Raw genomic sequence first — 12,500 nt, forward strand, 5'->3', positions numbered from 1 at the left:
AGCCAACCATAGTACCCCCAAGCGGACGCCCCCTTACTCTGCTTGCCCGTCTGTGCCTGCCGTGAACTCGTATGTCAACGCGTGCACACCTATATCCGGGTAAAGGAGCGGACGGTCCTCCGTTGGTTCCCACCGTGCTCCCCTTGGAGCCCCGTTTCGTGGGACGCACACACACACACACACACACACACACACACACACACACACACACACACACACACACGCACACGCACAAGCTCAAACACGAAGGTGGACACCTTGTTCTCGTCTGTGAGGAGGGTGATGCGTGACATGAGTTCATCTCGCTCAGTCATCCTGCATGCACACGCAAACGCCACGTCAGCAAACCTCTCTCTCTCTCTCGCATTCAAAGCAAGGGTCGTACACATTCGAACACGACCATCACCAGCAGCAGCACATGTACGCGGGCACACAGATAGACACACACACACACACACACACACACACACACACACACACACACACAGATACACGCACCACTGCTGGAAGTCGCGTGGTTTCACGGCGCCGGGAGCGGGGCCTCGCCGCGGGGTCCGCTCGAGCAGCTGTTGCCTGCAGGCACAACATGTAGAATGGAACGAACCAGCGCATATGCGAAAGAGAGATTGAGAGAGTGTGCATATGAGAGAGAGTGTGTGTGTGTGCGTGCGTGCGTGTGTGTGTGTGTGTGTGTGTGTGTGTGTGTGTGTGTGTGTGTGTGTGTGTGTGTGTGTGTGTGTGTGTGTGTGTGTGTGTGTGTGGCATCAACCTCTTGGTTGTGTTTTGAATGACACGCAGTCACAAGTAAGAGCATGACAGCAAGCTGAACTTGAACATTTCGGCGCACCTGAGGAGATGAACCCGACCCTCCGCCTGTCGAAGCTGCTGCTCCAGCGACGCAACACGCACGGACAAGTCTGCAACCATGGTGTCACCAGCGACAGTGACGTATGCAGGAAGTGAGGCACCGTTCTACACTGCTGGCATTCCCATGTCACACAACTTCACACACACACACACACACACACACACACACACACACACACACACACACACACACACACACACACACACACACACACACACACACACACACACACACACCGCACCTTGATTATTCTGTTGAAGTTTGTGATTGGCGCGCAGCTGACGATCGTACTTGGTTGTTGCATTGGCCTGAAGCTCAATCAGTCTGCGAGGGACAGATGGCACGCAAGCAGCAGTGAGACGACCGCCTGGGCATGTGAAATGTCAGCGACGCAGTATGCACACACAGACACACAAACACACACACGCACACACACAGAGACACCCACAGACACCCACAGAGCAACAACCATAGCCACAGACACACAGACACACATACGAACACACACACGCACACACCCACAGACACCCACAGACACACAGACACACACACACACACAACCTGTCCAGCCGGCGCTGCATGTCGAGAACCTGCTGCTTCATCGTGTCTTCATCTCGGAGGAAGGACGAAGCCGTCTGCGTTGCATTGCTGCCAGCCATCAAATCAGCAGTGCAGCAGAGGGCGTCAAAACAGGTAACATGTACTGCCACACACAGAGAGACACGGCGACAAAGGTACACGGCGACAAAGGTACACACAGACACACATATTCAGACACACAGACACACAGACAGACACACAGACACACGCGCACACACACACAGACACACATACACACACACGCACCACACACCTTGCGTCTGCGACACGGGTTTGGCGGGATTGCGCTGCGATGGTGAGTTGCTTGGAAAGGCTGGACACAGTTCGTTGCAGCCGTCTGTTCTCCGTGCGGTATCGGACCACCATGGATGCCAGCGAATCCACACTCCTCGGCTTACGTGCCTGTGCCAACAGGGCAAAACCACAAGGAGAGCGAGGAGTGAGCTGACACGAAACCGACGCCAGAGTGGCCAAGAGGTGAATACCGCCAACAGCAAGCTGCCAACGGCAATAAGCAAGGAGTCAAGCGCACTCACAAAGGGGCAGTCGTGGTCAAGCTGGCTGCTCGCTTCTTGTAATCTCGACATGGTGTGTGTGTGTGTGTGTGTGTGTGTGTGTGTGTGTGTGTGTGTGTGTGTGTGTGTGTGTGTGTGTGTGTGTGTGTGTGTTTGGTGCAGCCAGTGCTTTTGTGTCCGTTGCGACTGTGCGATCTTGGGTGATGGCGATTCCGTGCAATTATTTTCTTGAGTGCGCGAATGCGAATGGCGAGAAGCAGTTGGTTGTTGTGCTTGGTGTTGTGCTTGGTGTTGTGCTTGGTGTTGTGCTTGGTGTTGTGTTGAGCTTGGCTGGCGAGCTTAAGGGGTCGTGCTTTGAATGCCTGAACAGCACACGTGCATGTAATGTGGCTCGCCTCTCCCTTTGCTTCACTCGTTTGCTTGCTTGATTTCTTGCCGCTCACCGCAAACGACTGGCATCTGCGCACTGTGGACACACAAAACACACGCACACCCACATGTGTGGCCTCGTGGAACACAGAAGACACTGCTGATTCCTCTGTGTCCTCCGAAACACCCGCCACGGACCGGCTCGACATGTCGGGGAATCCGCAATCGTCGTCACCTCAGGTCGGCTGGGATGTTCGTGCACAGTCCGTCAACGCCAACTGTCATCCTGTCTTTTGTGGCTGCCTGATTGCCTGTCTGTCTGCTAGTCTGCTAGTCTGCTCACTGGTCTGACCTTCCGTCTGTCTGACACACACACACACACACACACTCTCTCTCTCTCTCACTCTCTCACACACCAACACACACCAACACACCAACACACACCAACACACCAACATTAAAACATACACACACACCAACACACACATGCATGCATACACGCACACGCATACAAACATACACACCCACACATACACCCCCCCCCCACACACACACACAACGCGATACAGCAGCAGTTTCGTGCTGCAGGTGCACAACAGCCTCGAATGGCAACAGGGTATCCCACGATGCCACAACAGCAGCAGCAGCAGCAGCAACAACAACAACAACAACAACAGCAATCACAGCAATCGCAGCAGATGATGGCGTCCAGAGCGACGTATTCGACCCCCACGGCTGCATACGCACCCACGCCGTCGAGACACGTTCCCTCGGCGTCACCACTCTCGCACCCCACGGCAGCGCCATCATATTCCCCGCAGCAGCAGCCGCAATACCACACGGGCCCCGCACACGGGACAGGCCAGCGCATGGCACCGGCACCTGGCGTTGTGGGCATGAGCAAGCCTCCAAGCTCGCAGGGAACCCTTCCATATCCAGCACGGCAGCAGCAACAGCGCAGCGCAGTGCGAGGAGTGCCCAACACAGCAGCGGCACCACAGGCGGTGGCGGGTGGACGCGTCGTGGCAGCGGTGGGCCAACACGCGCGCCTCGCCATGCAGCCCTCTGCCCCGTTTGCCAGCATTCCAAGTGGCGGTGGCAGCGGGGTAGGCACCCGTCCACCGCATGCTCAGATGGCGCCACCACGCGCTGCTCCCGTGCCGCCATCATCATCATCATCATCATCGTCGTTGTCGTCATCGACAGCATCGTTGCCGGTGTCAGCTGCGTCTGCGCAGGCATTGTCGCATCCCACAGCATACAGGCACACGACACCGCCCTCAATGGCACACCGCGGGGCCGTGCAAGGCACCACGTCAGCCATCTTACAGGTGGGTAGCGGTGGTGGTGATGGCTGCAAGTGGCTGAAGCGTGCCTGGCTTTGAGCGTTTCATGCACACATGTTACACATGTTGAAAGGTTTGCCCGTTGCGCACATATTCACCCACCCACCCACCCACACACACACACCCACCCACCCACACACACGCCCCCCGCCACACACACACACACACACACACACACACACACACACACACACACACACACACACACACACACACACACTCTGGGTACGCTTGACTATGCATTGGTCAAGTCCCAACACTCATTAAGCTCGTACGGATTACGGGAGGCGTATTTGAACCTGTTGACACATCCGTTGCGTTCTGCTCCTGGGACCGCGGGGGATATTGCCCAACCCACCACCACACCACCCGCCCACCACACACACACACACACACACACACACACACACACACACACACACACACACATACACACACACACCCTAACACGTCTCGTTTCTTGTCCATGCGGGTGTTGCACCAGTTGCAAGCGCGCTATCAGCAGTTGAGCGAGGAGTTGAGTCGCCCACCACCAGCCAACACCTCGCCAGCAGCAGCAGCAGCGCACAGGGACAAGATCAGGGCTACCATGGAAGTGAGTACACAGGATGCAAGTGGTGGTGGTGGTGGTGGTGATCGGTGGTGGTGGTTGTGGTTGTGGCAATTTGGTTTGCGAAGAAGCCATCGAGGCTAAGCAAGGAAGCGTGGTATGTTTCAACTGTCACAAACCTTCGCAAAGCACCCCAGTATGTATACGATGCTTTCATCCATGCATTCACTCTCCACCACGACCACCACCACCATGACGCCTGCTTGTTAGACTGTGGCAATGAACATCAGTCGCCTCAGGTCCGCCCATCCCCAGCAGCAGCAGCAGCAGCAGCAGCAGCAGCAGCAGCAAGGCAACAAGTACGTATATGCACAGCCACAACAACCACAACAACCACAACAACCACAACAACCACAACAACAACAACAACAACAACAACAACAACAACAACAACAACAACAACAACAACAACAACAACAACAACAACAACAACAACAACAACAACAACAACAACAACAACAACAACAACAACAACAACAACAACAACAACAACAACAGCTACAGCAGCCTTCTGGAAGCGGTGTTCGTGTTGGGATGCAGGCACAACCTCGCACGCCGGTGGTTAGCATGCCTTCACAACAACTGGGCCAGCCGCCGTCAGCGTACGCACAGTACAGCACGCGGCCCCCACCACCACAACAGCAGCAGCAGCAGCAGCAGCAACAAGGTATGTACACGTATGCAACCAGTGCACCACCGCGTCAACAGTCCTCGCAGCAGCAGCAGCAGCAGCAGCAGCAGCAGGGACCCCAGGGACGTGGGAGCACACCGCAGGCAGGTATGGTAGCTCGCTACTCCGCACCAATGCCGCCAACAACAGCTGCGGGCAGCAACGGAGGCGCACACATGCAAGTGGGCGTACCACCTGCTCCCACGCGCCACACACAGCCTGGGTCAGGAGGCGTGGCTTCCTTGCGTAGCGCATTGCCGTTGCCTGCAGGCACGCGAATGCCGGCCCCAACGGCACACGCACACCCTGGCCAAGCAGGTGGCGTCGTGCACGCTCCAGCAGTGACCAGAGCAGACATGACAATTCCACTTCGAGCCCCACAGCAGCAACGACAGCCACAGCAGCAGCAGCAGCAGCAGCAACGACAGCATGCATCCATGCCGGCACTGGCGGGTCATGGGGGACCGGGGGTGAGGCACCCACATCCACCACCCCATTCGTCAGGAACAGCAGCAACATCAGCAACACCGTCAACGTCAACAGCAGCAACCGCAGTGAGCGGAGGGGGCGGGGTAACCAGCACCGTGTCTGTTGCCTCGTTGCTGAAGGATCTTCCGTCTGAGACGCAGCAAGCCTTCAATCGGATGCAAATTATCGGAACGCCAACAGAGGACCGCTGGTTCCACTCGCTGTACTCGTCTGTGAGCGGGTGCACCGCTGTTGACAACATGCTGCGCATCGCATACCAGTCGCCTTGCGCCGCCCCGACCAAGAACTCAGAGGTGATGATGATAGTGATGACAGTGATTATGGTGATTGTGGTGGTGGTAGTGGTGGTGGTGCTGCTGCTGGGTGCGGTATCTGTGTACATGTCTCTTTTCTTCCCGCGGTGCGGTGCGTTCTTGTGCGTTTGTTCGCCTCGCCTTTCACTCGCACTCCTTGTCGCCTCTCACACTACAATCACCACCATCACCACCATCACTATGTCACCACCATGACCACCATCATCGTCATCGTGAGCAGCACTGCCCGTGCATCTGCTTCCGCCCAGCGCCGACAGCTGTCGTTCGCTCCCCAGATCTCGCATGCAGAGACTGCAAACACAAGGTCTTTGGGGGGGGGGGAGAACACACTCGTGGGCCGAGTTGGAGCGAGAGTGCGTGAGTGTAAGACTGCGAGTGTGTGTGCAAGACTGTGAGAGAGAGTGTGCGTAAGACTGTGAGTGTGTGCGTGGGCGGGTGTAAGACTGCGAGTGTGCGTGGGCGGCAGTATAAAGGACGAGAGAGAGCGTGCGCGCAAGATGTCGTGCCGTGCATGTGCATTTGCATGCAGCTGGCGCTTCCACTCACACGGAACCCAAATCACTTGACCAAATATTCGTCATGGCGGTGTCGCTTCCTTCAGTTGACGGATCACGGCAAGACGGCAAATCTTTCCAGAACAACACTCATCCATCGCACAGTCGTCTGCCTCATGTCAGTGCTGTCTCACACACATATGTGTACACGCACGCACATTACATGCACATCATTTGTACATCAGGCGAACATGGCATGCGCTTTATTTCAATGTGACCTTGTTGATCTGAGTTGTGTGACCTCTTACGTCTTGCTTTATCAGCAGTTCTATTGGTTGATCTTTACTCACACTCCGTCCATGTCTGCACGCACGTGCATCAATGCGCGCTTGTGTGTGTGTGCTTGCATGCGACTGCGTGTTCGTGTGTATATGTGCGTGTGTGTGTGTGTGTTCATGTGTATGTGGGTGAGCAGTTTTGACTTTCGGTATCGGGATTACCGGCTGCTGCTGCAGCACGTGCAGAAGGAATACCTGACCACACTCGTGACAGAGGTGACATTCATCACCACGGCGACAATACTGATGACGGTGGTGGTGTGGAATCGTGCGACTGTGCGCTGGTGCCGGTGTGCTGACACATGTTCACCTGCACCTGCACATGGTTGTGTGTATGTATGTGTGTGTGTATGTATGTGTGCGTGTGGTTGTGTGTATGCATGTATGTATGTGTGTGTGTGTGTATGTATGTGTGTGCGTGTGGTTGTGTGTGCGCGTGTGTATGTATGTGTGTATATGTTCAGATTCAGCGATTGTGGGACGTGATTCGGCGGTGCGTGAACTTCGTCCCACCGCCCATGAACGAAACGGTACAACACCACCAACCATTGATGGCGCTGTGATGATGCTGGTAATGTGTGGTTCTGTGGACTGTGCTCACGTTTGTGGTTTCACGTGCCAACTCGATTACGCAAGCACTGCCTTCATCCAGTCACCACCACCACCACATCCCTCACCATCATCATCACCACCACCACCACCATCGTCACCATGGCCACAGGGGGTTGCGCAGCTGCGGGAGCGAATGGGCGCGTCGTCTGGACCGCTCGAGTCTCCACCCATCACCAACATTGCATACGCAGCTGCTGCTGCTCTCCAACAACGCAACGTGAGTAGTGGTGGTGGTAATGATGGTCGTGATGGTGGGTGGTAGGGGTTGTAGGATGATAGCAATGGCGTTGATGGTTGTGGTGTTCTTCTGGTTCGCGTGTCGTGCCCACTCACACAAAGCACTGCCCAACCCCCAACCTCCAAACCCCCACCACCACCATCGTCAGCTTCCTGCGTCACGCCTGCAGCAGCTGGCTGATCAGTTTATCCAGTTTATGGACAGATACCGCGTACGTGGCCACGTTTTGCCATTGTAGATGGCTCCTGTGACAGTGATGATGATGGTTGAGGTGATGGTCAAGTGATGGTTGCTCCCCTGGTTCTTTGTCCCGCCAGTTCTGAGACCAATGCAATCACCATCACAACACTCCACTGTTCTCACTTCAACTCGTCCCCCCCACCCCATCGTCACCACTGCCACCACCACCACCACTATCGCCGCTGCCAACAGATGTTTCGGCCAGAGAAGTATGCTGTGCACCATGTGCACGAGACGAACATGGCCCAATATGAGGCCGTCTTCGCCGTCTGGGAATCGTACAGCTCTGGGCCCCGTGCACGCGAACCGCTCTCACGGTACAGCAGCACTGGTGGTGGTGGTGGTGATGTGATCGCGCTCGCGTCGCGTGTGGATGTGCGTGCGTGCGTGTGTGTGTGTGTGCGTGTGTGTATGTGTGTGCGTGTGTGTGTGTGTGCGTGCGTGCGTGCGTGCACACACATCTATTTGCATCTACATCTGCATGTGTGCGTATGTGCTGTCCATACATCACGTTCGCTCGCCCAACTAACACCCCCTCCCCATGTGTGGGCGTGCGCCACCAGGATGTTTGGCAAGACGTTCTGCTACACCATCGCCAGCGACATTCGCCAGTACTTCAGCAGCGTCATTTCTGGTCCGTCCGCATGCATGTCTGTGTGGTTGACAGCCATCCACCCACCCACCGCACATATTAGTGCCCACGCGTCCAGTATATTTCTTCTCTCTTCCTCCCCCTCCTCCTCGTCCTCCTCACCACTATCACCACCACCGCCATTGTATCGTTACGGCGCAGGAATGCAACACGCGACACCGCCTGACACGGAGGGCGTGTATTGCGTGCAGGCATACTACAAGCAGCTGTTTGATCAGATGCGAACACCAGACCCCAGCGTGCCCAACTTGTACCCTGTCAAGCAAGAGCAGCCGTCAGCATCGTCATCAGCAGCATCATCAACAACATCATCTGCCATTGCTACGCCGGCAACCACAGCAACAGCAGCGACAACGACGATTACAACGGCAGCATCAGCGTCTGTTCCATCAGCGCGCGGTGGTCGACGCGGCTCCAGCAGCTCGCAACGAGGAGGTGTGGACACACGGTGTGTGTGTGTGTGTCAATGGATTGATTGTTACACTGCAACTCCTTTTGTTACATTTGTTCATGCTCACTGACTTGAACACCACACACACACACACACACACACACACACACACACACATACACGCACACACCAACAAACCACACCACAACCGGCAGGCCGCAAGCGACGCGCCACACCTGCAGGGGCGAAGGGAAAACGTGGTGGTGGTGGTGGTGGTGGCAAGAACGGTTCGGCAGCAACAACGGCACCGTCGACCTCGTCGTCATCAGCAGCAGCCGTGGCATTGGCGCGAGCACAGGCAGCGGAGGGGAAGGTGGTGGCAGCGACGAGCCCCAGCAAGCGAGCGAGCACCAGTGGTGGGGGCGGTAAGAGTGGTCGTCGTGCAAGTGGAAATGCAAAGCGACGTCAGAGCTCCGCTGGGAAGAAAGGGACCACAGCCACCACATCATCATCAACAACAACAACGTCAACATCAACATCAACATCAGCCACAGCAGGCAGAAGCAACGCACCAACTGGACCAACACCGCACGAACTCGCACTCAAGCGCGCAAAGACAGTGAAGGCGGTGACGATGGGCGATTTGCTAGAACGAGCGGGACTGAAGACGCACGCACCGCGGGGTGCCGTGCTTGCAGGCATTGAGGCCGCGGAAACGAAGAAGAAGCAAGAAGATGAGAAGAACAAGAAGAAGGAAGAGGAGGCTGCCCTCGTAAAGTTGAAAAAGAAAGGTGAACGCCTGTGTTTGTGTGTGTGCGTGCGTGTGCATGTGTGTGATTTTGATTATGTGTGTGTATGTTTGTGTGTGTGTGTGTGTGTGTGTGTGCGTGTGCGTGCGCGTGTGCGCGTACATGTGTGCGTGTGCCTGTGTCCGTGCCAGCAATACCTGTACTCACCCCTTAACTTGGCCCCCTCCCTCCCCCCTGCAGCCCCCGTGGCGCGAAAATTGCGCGCGTCTGACGTGGACAAGCACCTGTCCTGCGGGCGCCTGCTTGGGCTGTCTGCCCCCAAACAGAATGCGGAGGATCAGCGAAAGTCTTCCGCCAACGATTGCTACTGGAGCGTTGTTCCGCGCGTCCACGCTGCAGATTACGTCAAGGATGACCTGGAGACGGAACCACAGCACGCGGGCGAACACATGCCGCCCACACACTCGGAAGTGAGTTGGCTGAAAAGGATGGCTGCGTAAATCATTCTCGTAGCTCGTGCGTTTGTGGCTGTGGTGTCTGCAGTTGTCGATGTCGCTGCCGGCACAGCCGCATTCACAGGGCTGTGTTTCTTCTCACGCTCATCAACACACACACACACACACATGCACACACACTTGCATGCACACACATGCACACATGCACACTTGCACACACATATGCACACACATCTGCATAGATGCCGGCTGAAGGGAAAGATGCGCGGGCAAAGATTGAAATTGCTGCGAAATCTCTCGAAGTACAACCTTTGTGTTTGTTGCGTGTGTGCGTGCGTGCGTGCGTGCGTGCGTGTGTGTGTTTGCATTCGTTTTGTTCGTGTTGTCACCCCTCAAAGAATGCCCCTGTTTGTTGCACTCAACTTCTTGCCACCTCCACCACCTCATCATCACCTTGCTTCTTGCGACAGGTGCGGGTGCTGTCGATGCTTCCTGTTCATGGCGGAGCGATGGCGGAGGAGGAGCAGACGTCGACTATGAAGCTCTTGCTCGGGTCAGTGCCAACCGGCCCACAACATGCCACGCCCATCACATTCTTCACACACTGAAGGAGGAGGGGAGGGGAAGAGAAAAAGGATTGATGGGGTTGGTGGATGTGTGTTTGCGCACTGACATGTGCGCGCGTGTGTGCGTGTGTGTGCGTGTGCAGGGCGCGGAATGTGTTTAGCAGCGGCATCCCAGGAATGCCACGTGAATACATCACCCGCACCGTTTTCGACTCAGATCACAAAACCCTCGTCCTCCTCCGAAAAGACAACGTGAGTCTACGTCGTGCGCTGTGCGCTATGCGTGATGCGTGATGTGTTGTGCTGCGCATGTTTCGTGTGCTGTGTGTGTGTGAAATGAATGCTGGCTTGCACATAACCTGTCTTCCTATTGTTTGCCTTGCTCCTCATCATTGTCTGCTTTGTCCTCTTGTGCATGCCCTCTTCATCATGTTTGCCCCACATGGGCGCACCAACAACAGGTTGTCGGCAGCATTTGCTTCCGTCCCTTCTTCTCAGAGAAGATCCTTGAAATTGTGTTTGTCTCCGTGTGCTCCGACGAGCAAATCAAGGTCTGCGTGCGATCATGGCTACGTTTGCGTGCGTGCGTGCGTGTGTGTGTGGTTGTGTTTGCTTGCCTGTGCTGCCCTTGTGTGTGTGTGTGTGTGTGTGCGTGTGTGTGTGTGTGTGTGTGCATGTGTGCGCGTATGAAATGGCAGCTGCACGGTCTTGCTTTGTTCCTGTAACTGAGAATACGGCGTCGCTCACTCACCTCAACTCACCGCCACCACCGCCACCACCACCACCACAACCACCACCCAAAGGGGTTTGGCACGTATCTGATGAATCATCTCAAGGACTACGGTGTTCGCAATGGCTGCCACCACCTGTACACCTTTGCCGACGACAAGGCGGTTGGCTACTTTCAGAAACAGGTGCGCGCACACATTGTCAGGCACAATCTTGTTGCTGTCATGCGAGTGCATCTTGTATGCTGTGTGCGTGTGTCGTGTGAGTAAATGTTGCGTTGGCTGCTTCCAGTGTTTGCCCCTACTTCCAGTTCTGCTCTCATCCCACGACCCTGTCGCCATTAATGGTTTCAGGGCTTCAGCACGGCTGCACCGCTACCGCCAGAGCGAGCAGGCCTCATCAAGGTGTCATGCCACACACACACACACACACACACACACACACACACACACACACACACACACACACACACACACACACACACACACACACACACACACACACACATACACACACACACACACATACACACACACACACACATACACACACACACACACACACACATGCACCCGTGGACCCCAACAACCATGCATGATTTGTGGTGATGCCTCGTTACACTTGTTCAGTGTTCAGCATGCGTCCACACACGTAAGCAATGTCTCCAAACTCACCGTGCACCTGCCTTTGTTGTTGTTGTTGCTGTTGTCGTCGTCGTCAGGCCGCAAGTGTGAGAAGCGGCTGCTCGCGTGGATGAAAGGAATTGTGCAGGATTTACGCAATCATGAGGCAGCGTGGCCCTTCAAGGAGCCCGTCAACCCAGACGTGAGTGCAAACGTGTGTGCGGGTGCGGGTGTGAACGTGCATGTGCGTGTTGTGCGTGCATGTGCGTGCCTGTGTGTGTGTGTGTATGTGTGCATATGTATGCACGCAGATGGTATGCGCGTTTCGCATGCGCGTTTGTGGTGCAGCCAAACCCTGCACGTTTCCCCTCATGTGTTCACCACCACCACCTCCACCATCACCAGATTGCACCTGATTATTATCAAGTGGTGGAGGAGCCCATGGACCTGAAAACACTTGGACGAAACGTCAACGACAACAAGTACATTCGCTTGGAGGAGTTTGTTGCAGACTGCACAAAGGTATCGTGTGTGGTGTGTGTGGTGTATGTGTGTGTGGACATATGTGCCTCTGTGTATGTGTGCATGTATGCATGTGCATGTATGCATGTGCATGTACCGCTCCAGAGCTG

The 12,500-nt window shown here is 55.5% G+C and overlaps 2 protein-coding genes across 2 annotated transcripts in view; one reads left to right on the forward strand and one right to left on the reverse strand.

Moving 5' to 3' along the window:
• Nucleotides 1-1,834, reverse strand: part of PTSG_09694 (uncharacterized protein) — a gene marked incomplete at both ends in the record, with an annotated part of 2,521 nt that extends 687 nt beyond the window's left edge. The window contains 6 exons of the mRNA XM_004988991.1: nucleotides 234-315; nucleotides 499-573; nucleotides 848-917; nucleotides 1,110-1,192; nucleotides 1,427-1,516; nucleotides 1,722-1,834. Of these exons, the coding sequence (XP_004989048.1) occupies nucleotides 234-315; nucleotides 499-573; nucleotides 848-917; nucleotides 1,110-1,192; nucleotides 1,427-1,516; nucleotides 1,722-1,834 (513 nt within the window). The remainder of the gene's footprint in view (nucleotides 1-233; nucleotides 316-498; nucleotides 574-847; nucleotides 918-1,109; nucleotides 1,193-1,426; nucleotides 1,517-1,721) is intronic.
• Nucleotides 1,835-11,838: 10,004 nt separating this feature from the next.
• The window catches only part of PTSG_12911 (uncharacterized protein), a gene marked incomplete at its 5' end in the record, with an annotated part of 1,219 nt that continues 557 nt past the window's right edge, over nucleotides 11,839-12,500 (forward strand). The window contains 2 exons of the mRNA XM_004988992.1: nucleotides 11,839-12,070; nucleotides 12,274-12,390. Of these exons, the coding sequence (XP_004989049.1) occupies nucleotides 11,839-12,070; nucleotides 12,274-12,390 (349 nt within the window). The remainder of the gene's footprint in view (nucleotides 12,071-12,273; nucleotides 12,391-12,500) is intronic.

Source organism: Salpingoeca rosetta (genome assembly GCF_000188695.1).
Source record: "Salpingoeca rosetta unplaced genomic scaffold supercont1.31, whole genome shotgun sequence".
In the NCBI taxonomy this organism is placed as follows: domain Eukaryota; class Choanoflagellata; order Craspedida; family Salpingoecidae; genus Salpingoeca; species Salpingoeca rosetta.